The sequence below is a fragment of the Podarcis melisellensis genome, assembly GCF_964234715.1.
Source record: "Podarcis melisellensis genome assembly, chromosome: 4".
Classification (NCBI taxonomy): domain Eukaryota; kingdom Metazoa; phylum Chordata; class Lepidosauria; order Squamata; family Lacertidae; genus Podarcis; species Podarcis melisellensis.
The window spans coordinates 88,946,639-88,968,765 of NC_138531.1; the positions used below are offsets into that span (position 1 = coordinate 88,946,639).

At 43.0% G+C, this 22,127-nt stretch overlaps 1 protein-coding gene across 1 annotated transcript in view; it reads right to left on the minus strand.

Annotated features, from left to right (window-relative positions):
• FAT3 (FAT atypical cadherin 3) overlaps positions 1-22,127 on the minus strand; it is a 458,658-nt gene that overhangs the window by 144,914 nt on the left and 291,617 nt on the right. Inside the window, exon 4 of the mRNA XM_081909132.1 lies at positions 15,106-15,167. Coding sequence (XP_081765258.1) covers positions 15,106-15,167 — 62 coding nt within the window. The remainder of the gene's footprint in view (positions 1-15,105; positions 15,168-22,127) is intronic.

The following is a 22,127-nucleotide window of genomic DNA, read 5'->3' on the forward strand; positions in this document are numbered from 1 at the left end:
ACAGGTCTTTTATATCCTCCAGTTAGAGATGCTTGTTAAGTATAGTAATTTAATTTACTGAAATTGTAAATGCTTGAATGCATGACTATGTGTTAAAATTTGATTGGTTGGTAACTGAATTCTAGAGAGTTCTCTAGTAGACCAATGATCAGCCAACATTGGTCACATGGGAGTCAAGGAGAGACTCCATTTTATGCGAGGCAAGGTGACTGTGTTTTAGAATCCACAGTGAACACTGCTAAGTTGAATAGAGTGTGGAAGTGCTTTTTCTCTGATGGAAAGAAAGAGAGCAAAAGCTGCAGCAGAAGGTAAAGGTGGAAATCTTTCATAGGAGCTTTCATAAGATACAGAGGGCTGAGTGCTGAGCTCTGGAAAGAGAGGAAAATGCAGTGGTTTGGAAGTTAGAAGAAGCATGTGACTATAAATATTATGTTTTCATTCATCTATAAGTTTCTGCGAGTAAAGCTTCTGAATGATCAAGTCTGGACATTGGTTTAATTTTCAAAGAAGGGTGTCAGTCGTGTACAGTGGTACCTCAGGTTACATACGCTTCAGGTTACAGACTCTGCTAACCCAGAAATATTACCTTGGGTTAAGAACTTTGCTTCAGGATGAGAACAGAAATCGTGCTCCAGCGGTGTGGCAGCAGCAGGAGTCCCCATTAGCTAAAGTGGTGGTTCAGGTTAAGAACGGACTGCCGGAACAAATTAAGTACTTAACCCGAGGTACCACTGTATATGATTTGAGCTACTTAGCTGCATTTCTGATACCCTTACTTCAATGCTGGGGACTGCTGTGGAAAAAAATTGATGAGAGATGTGCCCCCCTCTCATTGGGGGCTGCCTACCAGAAATGGCCGAGAGATTCAGCACAGGCAAAACAAAGCATGACACAAAATTAAACTAGGGAACTTCCCATAGGAGGCCGTCATGGCCCCCAACTTGGATGGCTTTAACAGAGGATTGGGCATATTTATGGAGGAAGAGGCTATCAATGGCGACTAGCCATGATGGCTATGCTCTGTCTTCACGGTTAAAGAGGCAGTGCCCTCATGAACTCAAGTGGCCAGAAGCCACAGGAGGTTTCCTTGTTCTTGAGCTCAGATCCTGCTTCCCAGGGGCATCTGGTTAGCTACTGTGGGAAAGGGATGCTGAGCTAGAAAGATCATTGGTCTGATCCAGGTGGCTCTTCCAATGTTCTTAAGTACTTATTTTTCTTTCTGCAAAGCATTGCTTAATTTTGGAACTGGCTGCAAAAAAAAAAATATTTGGTAAAGGCCAGTGTCCCTGTGGGTTAAACCACAGAGCCTAGGACTTGCTGATCAGAAGGTCGGCGGTTTGAATCCCCGCGACGGGGTGAGCTTCCGTTGTTCAGTCCCTGCTCCTGCCAACCTAGCAAGTAGATAAATAGGTTCCTCTCCAGCGGGAAGGTAAACGGCATTTCTGTGCACTGCTCTGGTTCGCCAGAAGCGGCTTAGTCATGCTGGCCACATGACCCGGAAGCTGTACGCCGTCTCCCTTGGCCAATAAAGCGAGATGAACGCTGCAACCCCAGAGTCGGCAAAGACTGGAGCTAATGGTCAGGGGTCCCTTTACCTTTAAGTGTCCATATTGCTGAATCCACATTCCATCAGGCCATGGCAGAGGTCTGCACCATAATCATGGTCTTTCTCTCTCTCACCATTCCCCTCCTCCTCACTTTAAAAAGGATTAGGCATAGGTGGCATAAATCTGTAACCAGCCCTATACATTACAAATCTCCCTGCATTACTTTTCTCCCAAGTTATTCGGAAGAAAGGAACAGATTAATTAAGTACTGACATTTTTATTCTTTTGGATATATTCATTCAGAAACTCCTATAGGGCTATTCGGAATAAGCACATTTCTCAGAAAGATAGATAGAAAAAAATAATAACATACTACCCTACAAACTATCTTTGTAATGTGACAGGTTAGAAAATGAAATTATGGTTCATGATATTCCTCTATTTCTTGGCATCTTGACTTCCTCAGGCTAAGAGAAAGAAATTGCTTTTTGAGGATAAACTTCATTGCACTTGATACTTTAGAGACTTGGCACCTTTTCTTCCTCCCAAAAAAGATCTCCTGGTCAAAACCCGCAGTGTCTGGTCTGTGATTATAAATTAAATATTAACTTGCAGAAGTGGTTAAACTAGGAAATGAAAACATCCAGCATTTATATGCTGCCAAACACTGTAATAGTAAAATGCAGCAAGAACTTTTTTTATATATAAAAAAATCAATAGCAATAAATATTATTTCGTGATGAAAATCTATCCCATTTTCTTCCACACACGTTTGGAAAGAAATTTGGCACAGCATGAACAATGGTGGCTATCTTAACATTTCTACTTGAAACCAAATCAATCTTCCGATGCCACTGGGCAACCAGTTTTAAAGCATTAGGATTATAAAATAACAAAAAGTCTTGTGGCACTTGGAAGACTTAACAAATTCATTATGATTATATACAAGCTAAGAAATCTTCCCACACACATGATGGATGAAGATACGAATTAAATGGATGCCAACATCAATTATCCCACAACTCTGAATACGGTTTTTCAGCGTAGCCACTCACCATTTAATTATGCCCTCCTGCGCTAGAGATGGAAAAAACTACGGCTTTCTGTTGCCTTTGAAAAATGAGTTCAAGGAAAGATTGAAGACTACCCTATCTATTACACATAATCCTCATGTGATTCAGATGGTTTCCTATCCATATATTTTATTGGCACCACGCTACAAATTATGACAATTCTGGAGCCTTGCTTTCTTCTACGACGGCTGGTGAATAATAGACATTTTGTTTGCAATGATACATTATTTGTTAAACTAGGAGGGGAAATAACAACAGGATCCTAAATTTTATTTGTCATTTGCTTACTCCTGCATGCATGACTTCTCTCTATTTGCGGATACAGATTTTAGTCTTTGCCTCTCCAGACACATTTTTCCTAGCCTGGATAAGAAGAAAATGTGGCTATTCTGCTAGGAACGAAATGGTGCCCTTAAATACACCTACTGCAAAGTCACCTCCATCCAGAATGATTTTGTCAGGAAGGTCAACCCATGCTTGGCCCATTTTGAAGTCTATTTCAGCCACAGGGAAGAGACCACAGTCCTTGTGTGCATCCCAGGAATTAAAGCAATACAGCGGTAGTAAATGAGAGGGCCTGGCAATGCTTAGGGGGTTTAAATATATTTAACGAAATAATGCAGAGGTAAAGCGTACACTTCTTGTTACAGCAAAAGCTGGTAAAGGCAAACTGTGAAAGATATCATGCTGCTTGAGACTCTTTGAAGCGTCAGAACACTTATGAAAAATACAAGCACAGATATTTAATGAATCAGAATGCCCTTCTGGATGCTTGGAAGACAGCAGAAAGAAGAGCCCTTCTTTGTTTGGTAGGTAAGCCGAACATAACTGCAGAGCTACAGAGTTTACGAAGCATGCAGCAAAGTGTGGGGTTGCAGGGAGCAGGAGAGGAGAGGTTTGAACCCTGAGCTAATCACAGAATTGTAGAGGTGGAAAGGACCCCAAGGGTCATCTAGTCCAACCCCCTGCAATGCAGGAATCTCAGCTAAAGCACCCATGGCAGACGGCCATCCAACCTCTGCTTAAAAACTTCCAAGGAAGGAGAGTCCACTACCTCCAGAGGGAGACAGTTCCACTGTCCAACAGCTCTTACCCATCAGAAAGTTCTAATGTTATTAGAGAAGGACAAAAACTTTTCTCTTCCCACTTTCTCCATGCCATAGTTACTTGAAAAAAAGTTGATTATTTTTTTTAAAAAAAAACGTACAGATAAACCAGAAACTGGAAATTATGATAAGGCTACAATCCTAAGCATGCTGTCACGGTTCTGTCTACGGGCGATCGAAGTCCCAGCTGAGGACGTCAGGACCGGGGGCAAGATGACAGGGTGGGAGCAGGAACGAGAAGCCAGGAGTCAGAAAGCCAAGAGTCCGAGCGCCAGAGAGCTGGGAGTCAAGAAGCCAAGGGTCTGAGGGTCAGGAAGCAAGGAGTCACAAAGTCAAGGGTCCGAGGATTAAGAAGCCAGAAGCCAAACACAGCAAGGCCGGAAACGTGTTGCTGTGGCAAAGAGCCAAAGGGAAATGCTGACCTTATATCCCTTCCCGGCTCTTGCCACCAGGTGCTGTGAGCTACCAATCGGCCTCACCTGTGTGGCCGCTTCTTCCCTCTTCAGAACAAACTTAGGAAGGCCCCAGTCCTGCGAAGCCCTACTGGTCACAGGGCCTGGCTCCTGCACACACTCCTGACATATGCTTGCTTGAAAGTTAGCTCCAGCAAAACCATTAGGGCTTACTTCTGATAAAACACGCCTCAAATGTGGTGGTTTCTCATTTTGAAAATTGGGACGAAGCTCCTCACAGACACTTTGCCCATTCTGTGTCCTTCTGTAAGCTCCTTTCCCTTTGATGTAGTGCTGGTTAAACTGCAGCCTCCGCTAGGTCCCACCATTTTGAATTTTGCATAAATTTGAGCTCCTCCTCCTCCCTTTAAATGTCTCCACAGGAGGGCTGATGTAGTGCAGTACTTCAAGGATTAAGCTGCAAATCAGGAAGTTGTTGACTTGAAACTCAACTTCACTTGACTCTCACAAGGGAACATGAAGCAAGCATCAGTCCTTGTAAGGGTAACATGAAGGCAATGGATGTGAAGTACTCTGCACTTAGGAATTCTGTGCAAATGCTGCTGCTTCCGTTGCCTCTTCTCCAGTTCTATTATTACTATTACTACCCTTATTATTTTATAATACCGTATTACAATAATATTCATAAATTTGCCTCTTGTTCACTTGCAGCGAAAATCTATTAGAAAGAGCTACTTCAGAGAAGCCCTCTCAGCTTGAAATTTCTGCAAACAAAAAGTGTGCGTCGCCATTACTTTGTCTTTTGTGAAGAATTCCAAGCCACCTAGCTGGAATAGCTTTCCATGGTGACGCATACACTGCCCAGTCAATGACCATTTAATTAATAATCTATAAATATTCAGCAAAGCTTCTGTGCTGCTCTATAAACAGCTTTGCAAGCTGAAGGACCTATATTCTGGAGCTGCCATTATTCTTATGTATGTTTAGCTTCCTGTTTTGAGCCCTCATTCTGCTCCCAAGTGAGGGAAACAGTGCTAGACCCCCTTTATCGTTTCCTCGAATGAGAACCATGCATTTTTATTTACCCCGATATTCTCTTCTGCTGCCTCCTCTTCTCCTGATGGCCTGCTCCATTTATTTTAATTATGTAGTTATTCCATTATGTTAGATTACGTTAGATTTCCTGAGCCTTGGGGGCACAGCAAGCAATAAATCTAAACAAACCCTTCACAACAAATTTGGCTTACACCTAGGATGCGCATTGTACTGCCCTTATACAAACCTATGGTGCAACAACCCTTAGAATAGTGTGTATGCTTCTGTCACCATGTCTCAGAAACGTTGATGTTGAAAATGGCTGGATATTCAGCTAGAAAAGGTGCAGAACAGCCAAAATTACCAGGGTTCTCGTAAAACTTCCCTAGGGGTAAAGATGAATACATTTTGTTCTCTCTTTTTAGTTTTTTAAAAAAGGAGAGTAAGGGGAGGCAGGACAAAAGTCTATAAAATGATGCATAGTGTTCTCCCTCTCTCATAAAGTGAGAACTCAGGGTCATCTAATAAAACTGAATTGTGAGGAAATTGGGACAGACAACAGAAATAACTTCTTCACACAATGCATAGCCAAACCACGGAATCTGCTACCACAAGGTAGTCACTAACAGGTAGACCAAGCCAAACCCCTCGCCAGCAGTTATGGTGTGTAAAGGAAGGGGTACAGCGACTCTTGCATCCACAACCCCACTGCTTGTGTGTGGAAGAGGAAAGAACATTTTTGCAATGCAGCTCTCAGGGTGCCGCGGTGGAAAAGCCCGGTTTAGGTCTGTTGCCATCACAAAACAGTATAGCAGTTGACTCAGGATTCAGCAATGTATTGCTGGCCTTCCCAATGCCAAACACCTTGTTCTGAGGGTTTCTGCTGGTTACTGGAGACCAACAGTGGTCACTTCCACCCAATTTGCTGTTTGGGGAAGCAGTGGCCAGCCATTGCACCTGTAAGCAGTGGAGCAACGGAGCTCGCTTGCCCGCAGGGTTGAAGAAGGGGCACTCCTGCCTCATCCAAACTTCTTCCAGCCCAGCAGAATCTAGGTTTAGGGTTCTATAAAATGGGACTAGACACATCACTAGAGACCGATCCAGTCACTTGCGAACAACAGTGGGAGAGGCCTGTTGCTCTCATGTCCTTCTCGTAAGCATTTGAGGCATCAGGAATATTTTTATTGTTGTTGTTATGTGATGGAGGAACCATAATTGTCCACAGGACAAATACCAGGCCTACAGTCAGAGGTGCTGAAGTGTGAGGAGTGTGTGTCAGAGAATCACTGCTGAATAGCCCAATATGTTTAATGTTATTTAACTGAAGACAATCTTACTTGGCTACGAGTGATCGCCAAAGAAGAAGACATAAGAAAGGAAAGGAAAAGTGACAGGCAGAGGCTTCCCCCTTTTTTTCTAACAAAAGTTGAAAATTCAGAGAAAGTGTCTGAATAATCCATAAGAGAACCAGAACCCAAGAGAGACAGAGAGGAGGAGGAGGAGGAGGAGGAGAAGGAGAAGGAGAAGGAGAAGGAGAAGGAGAAGGAGAAGGAGAAGGAGAAGGAGAAGGAGAAGGAGAAGGAGAAGGAGAAGAAGAAGAAGAAGTAGAAGAAGAAGAAGAAGAAGAAGAAGAAAACATGTTTGCTGTGGGCGATGCTGAAAATATTGCACTGCCCTCAAGTCTTGTAAAATCTACTATATATATATCTCACAGCATAACTGTCTCATTTCTTTGTTCACACTCACTCCAGTTAAAGCAGAAAACCCTTAACTGCATTTTGTGTTATAAAACTGCTGACTAAAGGAACATAATTTAGCCTTCCTACTGTTTTTGAACAGTCGTGCTCCTCAAGTGCCTCTCTTAAAAATTAAGGGGCATAGAAGACTCCCCAAACTGCGGTAAGAGCAGGAGGGAGGAAGACAGCAGTCTCTGAAACGATGCTGTTAGCTGCTTGGCAGAATTTCGCTGTAGACTGCAGGCCACATGTAAAAAAAAGAAAAGAGGGGGGAGCTACTGGACCTGAAAATCAAATAGGACCGCTCTCAGCGATGCAGCTGACAATCCTTCATCTCTTTGGAACCTATTAATTAGGAGCAGCATGGCAATCTATGTGCCTACTTATCAATAAAGACAACTGTAACAGCAGCCAGACTTGCTCATTCTGCAGAACAAGTTTTTTGGGTTTTGGTTTTACAATTGTTCACCACCCGTAATAGCACATAATAAGACATAATAAAAGATAAAACATTTTAAAATGCAACAAAAAACCCCAACCCCAATAGAAAAAGCTAGGTAAGCTAAGAACCAGCGTGCAGACACTGGGCATGATCTCAGAGGGAAAACTCTTTAGAGAGGAGAGTGTTTTCACCAGCCACCCAAATTCTGTATGTATGATTTAGTTGAGATTCCTGCATTGCAGGGGGTTGGACTAGATTACCCCTGGGATCCCTTCCAACGCTACAATTCGATTATTCAAAATGAGAATAAGGCAGATTCTTAAACCTATTATGGAGGACTTGTTCTGTGCACAGGATAAAGGCTGGTGAAGTCCTGGCCTCAGCATTCCTTTTATTACCACATGCGGCTTTTATTCTACATTCTGCCCTCACTTCCCATTCTTACTTGGCCAGCCCAAGTTCTCCAAAATATAGCCTTAACTACATAGCTGCTTTATTTCTGGGAAACGCAGGAGTCACCCCAGAGAATTTCTGTCTAGTTATGCAAGCGAATATTCGAGACATAAGGGCAAGTTCCAATTCACCGAATGCCCTCTTGGGAAACCATTAAGTCTCAGGCAGACTCTTGCCCATTTTAAAACCTCACGTCAGGAAGGGATAGTCAGTCTGCTATGACAAATGTGGGCAAGGTTATAACAGGAATGGCTGTACAAAATTGTAAGTTAGATTTCAGTCTGTTAGACTTGTGGCCAGTGCTTGAAAATGACTAAATCTCTTCCGTAGCAAAAACAGCAACAGCCAAGCAGACTCAGGGATAATTTGAGGTTTGAAGAAGTGCAAAAAATATTAAGAGGGGGGAGGAGCTAGGAAGAGAATTCCCAAAATATCCCTGGAATGCATATTATGATTAGCAGTCGTTTCCAGTGAAAGACAAACTGCAGCAAAACAGAAACAGTGCTGTATGTGACAAATACAGGTAGGAATGGAAAGCAATGTCATCCGGAAAGCCCTCCCATCGGATGTCAAGGAAATAAACAACTATCTGACTTTTAGAAGACATGTGAAGGCAGCCCTGTTTAGGGAAGTTTTTAGTGTTTGATGTTTTATCTTGTTTTTAATATTCTGTTGGGAGCTGCACAGAGCGGCTGGGGAAACCCAGCCAGAAGGGCAGGGTATAAATAATAAATCATTATTATATTATTATTATATCTTACATCCCAACTTTTTGTACCCCTATTATTGATTGAAGGGCTGTGCTTGGAAAGGGAGGGAGAGAGGATGCTTACAGCAACTCTGCAATGCCAAGGACTGCTAATATTTCTGACCAGTGTTGTGCCTACTTAGTTTTTCTTCTCAGACCTCGTCTCAGGACAAATTACTTGCATGGAAGACTCTTCATGGAGGTTTTTAAGCAGAGGTTGGATGGACATCAATCATGGATGCTTTAGACTGGACTAGCTGGCCTTCAAGGTTCCTTCCAAGTCTACAATTCTATGACTCCATGCTTCTATGCGTGCAGAGCCTCATGCTCCACTAACTCGCATAGACTCGTTGAACTTTGAAATGTTCAAGAAGTCATGACTTGTAGTAACTAAGTAGAAACAGATAATATCCCGCATGCCTCAGTAGCACACATAATGACCAGAAGTGGCTACCCACATGTGTGAATTAAAGAACATAAGGGTCAAAGGTCAGATTTCACCCAGAGGGGGACTAGAGAAGACATTGAAATGGATTGGGGAGGGGGGCGAAGTCTTCTCTGAAGGCGTTAAAGCATACAGGGGTATATATGAAGAGGAAAGTTCTTTAAGACAACTAAATCCACTAATAAATTGGTGGGAACAGGGTGGAGCTTATGCCTGTTTCACAATATGAAAACACTTGCTGTTAATAAAGTTCACATGTGTGTCTGTAAAGGGCAAAATTGCTCAAGAAACACATTTGTGGTGTCCAGATGGAGCTCCGTAAAGCGAAATCTGTCTCCTATTATCAACTAAAGCTCTCCCTTGCTAAAGAGAGAGCTTTTAAGTCATGAGGTTCTATAAAAATCTCAACTTACTAGACACAAAAACTGTCACGGCAGAACTAGATAAGAGCTTTGCCATTTTTTCCTCTCCCATTAAATATCCCTGACTTTGACTATTCTAGGTCAGGTAATGAGAAAAGAAATTGCATTCTGAGATTATCAAATGGTGGGAGATTTCGGTGAAATATTCCATGGGTGGAATGTGGGTTGTTTTTGTTTTGCTTTTTGCACTGGCTGAGCAGCCATTCCTTTCATTCTGCAAATCATCTTTCCACTGGTCTGTGCTCTGCAGCCTTCCTAGGAAAGGAAAGCTGAGACAAGGATATCAGTGGGGGGGGGGGGTTTGGGGGGGTGGGCTGAAACCCAACAGACTAGCAAGAGATAGCAAAGATGGCACCCCATGCCCACTTTTTAAGTCCGTTAAGTGCCAACGCATCTAAAATGAAAATATAGAATGATTTCTCAAGCACTGTGAGAAAGAGGCAGGAAAAAACTCCAGAATTTTTCTCATGGGGATGAGATTACCCAAAAATTGGGGGCAGGATTCAACACAGATCTAGTGCTAGCTGGCTGCCCAGGAAGGCACGAATGACCTCACGTACACTAGAGCTCATTCCAAACCTTGGAGCTAACCACAAAGGTTTGGATCTCTTTCCCTTTCCCCGTTTTAGAGCATCAATGTGCAAGTCAATGAGCTGTAACTGGATTAAACATTTCACTTCCATCAAACTGCACATGTACACTGGCAGAGCAGAGCAGCCGTAATTTATATTCTCTCCACCTCAAAGGAAACTGGTGGTAAAAAGAGAGGAGACGCTTGTATATTCATATCTGAAAATGATTCACTTTCAGCATGCGCGTCAGACAGCTGTCACTCCGTTTGCTACCTGAACAGAATCAGACAAATAATTTCAGTATACGAACACGCAGCAAAGAGACGGGAGGGAAAGGAAGCCCCCGGCAAAGGGCTGATTTGCAAAATGCTTACAGCCATGTTGCTACAGAGGTCTGGGCTGATTGATGTATATGCACTACAGAAAAACAACAACATGCAGCTGCCATGAAAACAGCGGCCTTGTCTGGAACCCTGACCCGTCCCATCCACGATATGTAGTGAAACTCACCTCGTGTCTTGATACCTAAGCAAGAGCTAATCTTGCAGAAAGAGGCAAGGAAAGGAACAACATAGTGGCATTAAAGACATAAAGCTTGTTTTACTCTGTTACAAAAATTCAGAGGATGGAACGAAATAAAAGGCTGCCATTTTGGTGCCAGCCCTGCAGTTCTTATAACTTGCAGTTCTGGCCATCACTCACTAAAAGCAACCAAATGCGACATTTTGTACCCGCATGACAAGCTTCCCCAATAAATATTTGTGCTGTATGTTTGAGGCACCTTTAATTATGTAGATGTGGTTTATTAACGCTTGGGCCATAGGCCATTTACATGTAAGATAAATAAGTGCAGTACAAAACCCAACAGTATTAAATACTGCATAAAACCACGTTGCTCCTTCAATTATGAATATATTATTATTGATTGCACCCGCACAAGTCCTTGCGAGCACAGTGAGTCTATAGGATTAAAAGTTGTGATGGCAGGCCAAATGTTTAGTACAGTCATACCTCATGTTACGTTTGCTTCAGGTTGCGTGTTTTCAGGTTGCGTCCCGCGGCGACCCAGAAGTACCAGAAAGGGTTACTTTCAGGTTTTGCCGCTTGCGCATGCGCAGACGCGCAAAATGACAACATGCAGATGTGCAGAAGTGGCGAATCGCGACCCACGCGTGTGCAGACGCAGGTTGCGTTCTTTTCAGGTTGCAAACGGGCCTCCAGAACGGATCCCATTCACAACCAGAGGTACCACTGTAGTCTGAAGAGTTCTTGTGGCATGCACAGAAATGTTCTCAAATATTCAGTGCGCCTTTTAAACGACGACAGCAAAAACGAACCAGGTAGCATGGGAATGCTGTTCCCACTTTTTATTCCTTTTTATTCTCACATCTTGTTATGAAGTAATGACAGTATAAGGAAAGATGATGGGGGCTTTCTCTGAGCGGGAGGGATAAGATATTAATCTCTTTTGCGCTCCCTCAGATACCTGACTGAGCAAAAGAGAAAGAGCGGCAGCCGAGAGAAGAAGAAAAGAGACAAGAAGGCGGGAGGGAGAGAGAGAGACTCAGACAGAATTGCTCAGATTGCGCAGCACTGCAAAGAAGTAAATACAGGTTTCCTGAAAACCGCAATCACACCTCGCTTTGTAGGAGGTATTTATTTTCATTTATCTGTTTCACAAGAAGATAACCACCTAAATGTCATTTCTTTTACTACACCGAATGTTTTTCTTCTTCTTCTTTTTAAACCCACCATCCCAATCTTCCATCCATTTAAGGCATTTTTTTTTCCGGCGAGTAATCAGAGGAACTGCATTTGGGGTTGCTGGAGGTTATAAAGTAATGTAATGCTCATGTAATCTCCGTCCCTTTTAAGCTTGATCTATTTTATTTGCAAGTTCGGGATGAGGCGGGATGGGTGGGGGATTTGAATGTGCGGCCCACAGAGTACCAATCAGTACATATCAGAACAGAATAAAAGTGTTCAGATCGGCAATTTAAATAAGAGGATCACTGATTGGATTTTTTATTAAAGGGGCTTTGGGAACAGAGCAACACAGAGGGCCAGACCCCGTTTTCTGAGAGGGTGTTAAATGCAAGTCTCTGCTCATGTGGTTGGCTGGGCTAAGAAGCTTCCAATAGTCTGGTTACTCAACCTCCACAGCCACAGTTTCTTTTTCTGCCGTTTCTTGGGAGTGTCACTGGGCATCTAATCACCAGTCCCTGAAGCCTTGAAAACATCATCACCAACAACAACCTGGGACTATAATGAGATTGCATTTTCCAAGCATATTGAGACCCACGAAAGAGTCTTGAAGCTAGCAATCTAGAATTTTGCTTGAAGTAGGCTAGGCAAAGGTGATATTGGGAAAATATACCTCTCTTAAAACCTCTCTGTATTGATTTTATGTTATGGTACTGAACTTGTGGGATGCGGGTGGCGCTGTGGGTTAAACCACAGAGCCTAGGACTTGCTGATCAGAAGGTCGGCGGTTCAAATCCCGCGACGGGATGAGCTCCCGTTGCTCGGTCCCTGCTCCTGCCAACCTAGCAGTTCAAAAGCAAGTCAAAGTGCAAGTAGATAAATAGGTACCGCTCTATCAGGAAGGTAAACGGCGTTTCCATGTGCTGCTCTGGTTCGCCAGAAGCAGCTCAGTCATGCTGGCCACATGACCCGGAAGCTGTACGCCGGCTCCCTCGGCCAGTAAAGCGAGATGAGAGCCGCAACCCCACAGTCGGTCACGACTGGACCTGATGGTCTGGGGTCCCTATAACTTACTGAACTTGTGGAAGAGCTCATGAGAGACACTTTATCAAGTGGAAGAGCTCTGCTGGGCATAACATACTTTGCTGGATGTCTCTGTTCAGAGGAAGCCCAAGAAAATTGAAATCTCACCCAAAGGTCATAAAAAAGTGGGACGGACTCCCCCGGAAGATGGTGGACTCTTCTTCCTTGGAGGTTTTAAATCAGATGGTGGATGGCCACAAGTCATGGATGCTTTAGTTAAGATTTAGTTAAGATGGTTGGACCTCAGGGTCCCTTCCAACTCTACATTACTATGACATCCCCGAAGCCTTGAAAATGTCCTTGTTTGGTGATACTGCTAAAGTTTGTTTGACATGGGACTACTGTCTCGGACCAGAACGGATGTGTAAGATTTTAAACCAATATCTGAATCCATCAACACCCACTGGTAAGCCACAAATAAATAAATGTACGGAAAGTTCACCAAGGAAAGTTCATTTCAGTATGCTGCGGCAGCAGAACGCCCTACAAATTCAGTGTCTTCTCCTTTGTCTATGTAGTTCCAACTCTTTCATTCCAATTCAAGCTTCACACTGATTTGTTCTGAATAGGCTAAAGAAAGACCTTTAAGGGTATTATGTCACAGTCAAATATAGAGGAAATAAGGGCAGGCTTATTTCATGAATCAAATAAAAGACCTCCATACTCCTAGGGCCCCATCAACGCCTCCCTCCTCCCCTCTTAGGCATGCACACACCATGCAAGCGAGAAAACGGAAGCTTTTAGGTCAATCTCCAGTCAGATATCTTTTCACGGGGAGCCAATTTTATTCTCTTTTTATGCCAATCAGACTCTTAATGGGAGGAAGAGTATAAAATAATTCCGGAAGGCAAAAGTGGTGCTATGGGGAGGCCATGGTTATACTGGCAATTAAAGGTTCCCCCAGGAGGTTAATTAACCACATTAGGAGCCAAACATTTCACAAAACGCTTCACAAGTGTCGTAAAACCAAGCTCTTCCTCTTCAGACAACCTAGTGCCAAACTGTCAACAGCCTGTCTGATTTTTGTTATTGAGAAACATGCCATCAAATGGGCAAATTTTAATGCATTCTAATCATTTTGGGGGGAGAGGTGGTGGCCAATCTGGACCTCTAATCTTTGCACCTGCCAGTCCACAATTTGGCTTCTACTAGTCCCGAAAATCCTGGAGCAGTAGTGTGCTAAATCATCCCCCTTGACTATTCCATCTTCAAACAGCCTGCAACAGTGGGATTTTGTATTCATCTCCAACCTATTATTCTGAAATACCAGGTAACAGATTCCTCATTAGCCGCATGTGAATCAATCCGGAACAGACGACTAAAGCCTAAGTGTAATAAATTAGCTGCCCTGCAACTCCTTCCCCAATTAAAAATAGATGCCTTTTTTCGTTTTATTTGAAGGGGTATTCTCAGCAAGTATTCCGTCTGCTGTGCTCCGGTTATATGCTCAAGGCCTACAGACCAATAAAACACACATCAGGCCTGAAAACCTCTCATTAGTAGACATGCTTCTGCGGCAATTTAATTTCATTTGGCCGCTTTACCTCAACACTGATAAATAAAGATGTTGCCTTCAAGCCCAAATGGGGCAGATGTATATGATTACTAAGTGGGTTGGTTTCGATGGAATACAAAGCACTAGGCTGAGAAGCTCCCTGCACTCCTTGTAAACAATCCAGTGTGGTGTAGTGGTTAAGAGCAGTGGACTCATAATCTGGGGAACCGGGTTCGCTTCCCCGCTCCTCCACAGGCAGCTGCTGGGTGACCTTGGGCCAGTCACACTTCTCTGAAGTCTCTCACTTCACAGAGTGTTTGTTGTGGAGAATGTTAGCCATTTTGAGACTCCTTAGGGTAGTGATAAAGCGGGATATCAAATCCAAACTACTCTTCTTCTTCTTCTTCTTCTTCTTCTTCTTCTTCTTCTTCTTCTTCTTCTTCTTCTTCTTCTTCTTCTTCTTCCCACCACTGCTATCTCCATATTTTGTCATTTACATTCAAACTGGACAAACTATGGTTTGTACAAGCCATAGTCTGCCTTCAAACCAGGGCTGCAAACCCAATTCAAACGGTTTGCAATCATGGTTTGTGCACAAACAATAGTTTATCCAAGTTGGACGTAACAGGAAATGGGAACATGTCACTAAATCAGAAGTAACCAAGGGAATCAGACGGCACAAGGAAAGGAATGAGGGGAAAGAAGACAAAGGAGTGTGATAGCACCGGGCAAATTCATTTAGAATCATGAGGTTAGATCCTGCAGGAGAAGCAGATCCTGCAAACCTGGTCTGCACACCCGTTTTAGAACACATTCCCTCTCTCATCTTACCTCCAGGAAATGTTCTGCCTGCTGTTCACGATCCAGTTTTCTTGAAGTTGTGGTTATGAGACCTGTAAGAAAGATCAGAATTATTTTCAGTAACATGGAAAAAAAACAGGTCTCCAGATGGATCACTAGAAGCATCTGGACCCAAACTTCCAATGTGAACCACTTTAGGATACATTTCATGAATGTGCTAATTGGATGATGCTTAGGATAAAATACATTGAGGAATGTGTTCATTGGAATAAAAATAGGCATTTTAATACAAATTTCCGCACTGTTGTGTTTTGTTTTGTTTTAAAAAAAGAAACTGCACATTAATGCAGAAATGGGATCAAACAGATTGATGGATGAACACTGGTGAAACTGACACAGATATAGACTAATCTGAGCTTCCCTACCTATGAGGACTGCTTCCATTGAAAAGCACTAGGTATGTTGGGGAATGGAAAAGCAGATTTTAATCAGGAATGGCTGATTCAAAGTTGTTGCTTCATGCTACAACCAAAGAGCAATTCATTTGCATGCATGAGCCTGAACGTTGTGGACAAAAAATAGTCAAGTTACCTTTGGCCCTCTTGCTGAATTCTCCCATGTAGAGTATTCCCCAACTCTTTAATAAGGGTTGAGTTCATAGAATCATGGAATCATAGAGTTGGAAGGGACCCTGTGGATCACCTAGTCCGATCCCTGCAGTGCAGGAATATGAAGCTGTCCCTTATGGGGATTGAATCAGCACCATGCTCTTAGAAGATGGTCTTCAACATCCTCCTTGGTAGAACCAATTATGATTCTATACACTCCAATTGCTAACTAAATCAAAAATCAAGGCGTAGGTTTGTTTATTTCTGAGTTATAGTTTCACCCTCCCCCCATAAAAACCTTGATAAATTGCATATCTCATCCATTCTTAGTTAAGAAAGGCTCATTATCGCAACTGAAACGAGCTCTTGCATAGGCTAATACAATACATCAGAGGGGTTTTCTGAGCCAGCACCGCATGCAAGCGTCTCTAGTCTTCCTGATAGCAGGCATTATAGAAGGCATCAGAATAATAAGGGGCAATTTTATTACCCAGTATGAATAAAATGTCTTTTGAACACTAACAGCATGTTTGTCTAGCTAGCTTAGTAAATCACAGATTGGCATGATGAAACAGGGGTGCTTAGAAAAAAAAAGAAAGAGAAAATAATAAAATAGCCCGGAAAATAAGTTAAATGTGACTTTGGGTGTAAATAAACATATCATTTTATATAATTACTGATGTAAGCCTCTAATTTGAAAGTGAGTGTGTGCTTATCTGGGGGGGGGGGGGATGGGAATTTGTTAAATATGAAATGGGAGGCAGATAATCCTGAAGACAAATGTATGATTATTTTAAAATCTGAAGCATTATTCCCCTTTTTGATTACTGGACGATGAGAGCAAAATGCCCTTTCATTATAAGATAAGCTAAAAGAGATATAAAGCTCTTGTTAACAGCAGTAAATGCTCCCTCATTCCAGGGGCTTTGTTTACTAGTTAAACTGCTAAACTAGTTTCTGGAAATTACACTTCTTTCTTCCACACATTTCCCCCTCATGAAATAATAGTAGTGCTGGCTTTATTTTAAAGTCACGTGCCGAGTTAACGGTCAGGGGTGTAAGAAAGCATTGCTTTCCGTTCTGCCCAATATTTGTCACAGGTACCACCGTCTCCTTTCTGTTGCAGTTCACCTTTTGCCCAAGGCTACACTATCAGCCTCACTGTCTACAATGGCCAAACTGTGTGTAACTTACATAATTTACGTAATTAACTACAGTCATACTTCTTGTTGCGTTCGCTTCATGTTGCGGATTTTCGGGTTGTGAATGCGGCAAACCCGGAAGTGTATACTTCCGGGTTTCGCCGCACGTACACACACAGAAGCGTTCTGCACGTTTTGTGCTTGCGCAGAAGCATTCTGTGCACATTGAACATGCGCAGAAGCGCTTCATCACACTTCGCGCCTGCGCAGAAGCGCTGCTCCAGTTGCGGACTTTTTGGGGTGCAAACGGCACCCCGGAACGGACTGTGTCCGCAACTAGAGGTACCATTGTATTCTGTAAATTATTACATTGTTGTTGTTGTTTAGTCAAGTTAGTCATGTCCAACTCGTCTTGACCCCATGGACCAGAGCACGCCAGGCACTTCTGTCTTCCACTGCCTCCCGCAGTTTGGTCAAACTCATGCTGGTAGCTTCAAGAACACTGTCCAACCATCTCGTCCTCTGTCGTCCCCTTCTCCTTGTGCCCTCCATCTTTCCCAACATCAGGGTCTTTTCCAGGGAGTCTTTCCAGGGAGACCTATGTTTTAGCGGCAGACCACTTTTTCTGCCTGTTGCAGTAATCGTAATGTGATGTACGATTTTAAAATTGTTCAATTTTTATTGATTCTCTTATTTCTTAGGTACTACATTTTATTGTATTACAATTTGAGTTCCTAAGAACTCAAAGTGCAACACAATAAAATAGAATATAATAAAAAGAGGAAGCAATAAAATACTTTATGCAATGGATTTGTTGCCATCTTTAACCACAAATCCACAACTATGCCGTGGACCACCTGAGCTCACAGACCACCGGTGGTCCACGGACCACAATTTGGGAACCCTTGATGTAAGAACTTGCATAAAACAAATTGTCTCAAGAAACGTTTGTAGCATTTCTAGGATTGAATGGTGACTTGTGTGTTGTTGTTGTTTTAAAAAAATAATCACAAGGCAAAGTTATGGGCATTACCTTACAATGTCACAGAAGGCGCAATCCCATCACAAAATTAAACTGTGTCAGTCATTCCCTTTTCACACACACAAGAACCGTGGTTCAGAGAGAGGGAACAGTTGCTATTTCTAACGAAGAATTATCCGCATCCTCTCCAAACTATAATTCCCAGCATTCTTAGGGGAAAGCCATGACAGTTAACGTGACATAAAAAGCAATAAAAGTTTATAGCGCAGACAGGACCACAGACTGTGGAATTTCTGCATTCCAAGTTATAGCCCGAGGTTAGTTACTGTGATTGGAGTGTGGGCAAGCTCTTGCCTGGGCTGATTTGGGTTTGGTCTGTTCCAGTCGATGTTTTATGTACCTTTTGAGATTTGAATTGAACATAAATTATCTTATTTACAAATTTTGCAGCGCACACCCTGTAACAGCCGAGCTGGCAGCAAAGGCTAAAGATATATTTTGTTCCTCCCCAAAGAACACTAAAAGTGAAACGACACCAACCCTTTATTTTTCTAATGCAACAAAGTGCCTTTCAATGAATATATTAAGATAGTGTATAAATCAAACATCACTATATAATTGCATATCCCAGATGCACTGTATCTAGCAGAAGGCCTATTTATGCTAAGCTCATAATGAGCTAGAAATGTAACAGTGGCTGAGGAAAAAAGGGAGAGTAGGTCTGCCTTGGTGGAGCTAGGCTATGGAAGAGAGAGCTGGGGCTCACCATTTAGGGCAGCCTTCTCCAACACGGCATACCAAGATGTTGTAAGGCCACACAAACCCCAGCTCCATCAGTCACTCTAGCCAGTGGTCTGGGATAATTGGGAAGGGGGCTTGTAGTTAGTCCTACAACATCCAGGGACCCAAAGTTGGCTGGTTTAGGTCAACCACACAGGTAGAAGATTTGTGGCATCTCTGGATAGGAGATGGTGTCTTGGTCTGCGTATGGTCCTTCTGCAGGTGTTAGATCCTGTTCTTGTCAAACTGGGAGCAGGAGGTAGCTGCCACAATGAGTAGAAAGAGCAATATCTCCTTGCTCAGAATTAATGTGCAATTATTATTATTATTATTAATCGTAAGGGTTTTGAGGTCCGTATAGTTAAAGGTCTGTATAGTTAAGGTCCGTATAGTTAAAGCCATGGTTTTCCCAGTAGTGATGTATGGAAGTGAGAGCTGGACCATAATGAAGGCTGATCGCCGAAGAATTGATGCTTTTGAATTATGGTGCTGGAGGAGACTCTTGAGAGTCCCATGGACTGCAAGAAGATCAAACGCATCCATTCTTAAGGAAATCAGCCCTGAGTGCTCACTGGAAGGACAGATCGTGAAGCTGAGGCTCCAGTACTTTGGTCACCTCATGAGAAGAGAAGACTCCCTGGAGAAGACACTGATGCTGGGAAAGATGGAGGGCACAAGGAGAAGGGGGCGACAGAGGACGAGATGGTTGGACAGTGTTTTCGAGGTTACCAGCATGAGTTTGACCAAACTGCGGGAAGTAGTGGAGGACAGAGGTGCCTGGCGTGCTCTGGTCCATGGGGTCACGAAGAGTCGGACACGACTAAACGACTAAACAACAACAAGGGTTTTGAGATGGGAGGTGTAAAAACTATCTGTGGCAGTGTGGAAAGTATTTTAGCGTCATCACTGTCAATACCATATTATCACTGTCTTCGTCATCTTGCCACTGTCATCACTGCTGTATTCAAAGCATTCCACATACTCCTGACAAAACCTTAGCAACACAGATCAGCGCTGTGAGTCCCATAGTAGAGACGGGAGGCTGAGACTGACAGAGCGGTTTGTCCGAGACCACATCTAAGTTCACGGCAGATGTAAGCTTGCAGGACTTCCCCAGCACGATGTAATTTCAATGCAATACTGTTCAAATGATATAAACCTCAGCTCTCATCAGATTTTATAAACATGAAGTTTGAAACTGCTATCTCGCAGCCTTTGGGTGGCCAACTTTTTGAAGTGCACCACCGATGTTCAGAAGGGCAGATGGTTTGGGAGCACCAATACGAATTTCTCTGCTAGAGCATGAGCAGAAAACAAATGTATATGCCTCAACAAACATTCCTAACACATATCATGTTTTGACATTACATATGCTTTCTAACACAACAAACAACTGCATAGTCACCAGGATTATTCAGGCTATTGATGCTGAGGATGGTTCTGTGCTTCCTTTTGGGTCACACCTGAAATGTCCCAATACCAGACATTGCCCAGGGAAATGCAAACCTATTTGTCTGGTGCTGAAAGGATGACGAAGTTGGCACCTGCTGTGCCTCTCTGGAGAGAGAATTTTAATAGATGGGAGCTGCTGCAGAAAAGGGCATTTTCTGTAGTATTTAATCCTATTTGTCACGGTGCCTGATGTGATTATGGAATGAAGAAAAAGAAAATGGCACCTGGAAGAAGAATAGCAGTGCAAGAACGCAAACACGAACACACACACACACACACTTACAACCTGACATTCCCAACAGGTAGATGCCAGATATTTTTCTAGCAATTGGGTGGTCTGCAGCTTTGCACAACTAAAAATAGTTGTCCTTTTATGTACAACTGGCAAATGGGAAAAGATGGGTGCTTTCAATTTCCCCAGCTGTAATTCTTTCATAAAATACTCTATTTTTAAGAAGCGGCAAAGAGAGCATCTCGATTCTAAAGCACCAACTGCAGATGTTCCCTGTTAGGAGGAATGAATACGCATCCCCCTCCCTTGCATTTGATAGAGCAGATTGCCAAGACGTTGCCATGCTGTGACCTGAGCTTGTGTTTTAGGAAAGGAATAGGCCAGAAACTGAGCTTCCTCTCCCACATTAATGCAGATTTAGACTCAAGCGACACAATGGGATTGCAATTCACTTGAAGTGCAGAATACCCAACTGGTGGATGGCTTGTTTGCCTACCCCCTTGCCTCTCCAAGTGCCACTGCCACCCCCCATTAACATGGCACGAGCTTGCTTTCTGCTAAGGGGCCAAACCAATTAACATAAATTATACCCATGGGCTTCCCAAGTTTTACTCAGTTTCCCCTGGCATTTATGCATGGAAAAATTGAAGGAAATTGTATAATGATCATGTGCGCTGAGTACCAAGCTAGCCAGCAGTTAGGTAAGTATTTATAGCTACTGCTGGAAGTACTAATTACATGCTAATTACAAGCAGACCAGAATACCGTAATTTTCATTGGAATTGAGAGGGCTACACAGTTGTTAAAATCTGCGGCGAGGCTCCATATTAACAATTAGCTGTTTAGGAGACACTGAATTTTGTCTGAAGAGGCAGACAAAAAGGGACACAATTTTGTTTTATATCCATCTTTGTTTTCATTTGTCTGCAAATGAGGACAGTTTGAAACCTTTTAGCTACCAGGGAGTGAAGGGGGATATGGCTGATTGAAGAGGGTTTGTTTAAGGGAACAACTGATTGCTCACTTGCCCCCATTCATTAGAGACAGTTGCTCCAATTCTCTGGAGTGAGCTGGGAGTATCTTACTTAAGCTGTCAGTTTTGGAACCAATGTGATTTGGAACCAATTATTTATTTAGGGTGGACATGTGTCCTGACCCAGAGATCCACATCTGCATGTGCTACATTTGGATTATCATACTGAACCCTTTAGTCAACAGGTCCAGCCCCTTGCTTTTCTCCTGCCTTTGCCACGATTAATAGAGGAAGTCTCCCATTTCATCCAAACTGGGAAACAAATAGTTCTTAAATCTGGAAGCCAGGTTTTTTGAAAGAACAATTGTTTGAAGTTGACTTGATATCCTTGCCTTGTAAAATGTCAGTGAGCACAGTTCCCTGGTATGGACAAAATTGGAAACTGTAGTTTATTAGAGGCCTCCTGGTATAATTGTGGTTTGTGCAAAGGGAGGAGTGATGGGATTCCATACATGAGCAAAAGTCTTGTGTATATCTCAGCTTTATAAACTGAGATATGATCATCCAAACTAGTCCATTGTGCATACCAGAACTTGCAGCCCTCCCAGTGTTGTCAGGCTCTAACTCCCATCAGCCCCAGCCAGCATGGCCAACAGTCAGGGATGATGGGAGTCATAAACCAACATCTGGAGCACCACAAGTTCCTCATCTCATTTGTGCCCAGACTAGGTTTTCTATGGTACTTTCAGGACCGGTACCTCTCCAGTTGGGAAGTGTTTGAGTAAAAGTGGTCTCCAGCTGATGTAGAGTCCTCCTACGAGATCAGACCAGCCACCCAATCACTTTTATAGGGATCAGGCCCTATAAAGACCTGTATTCATTC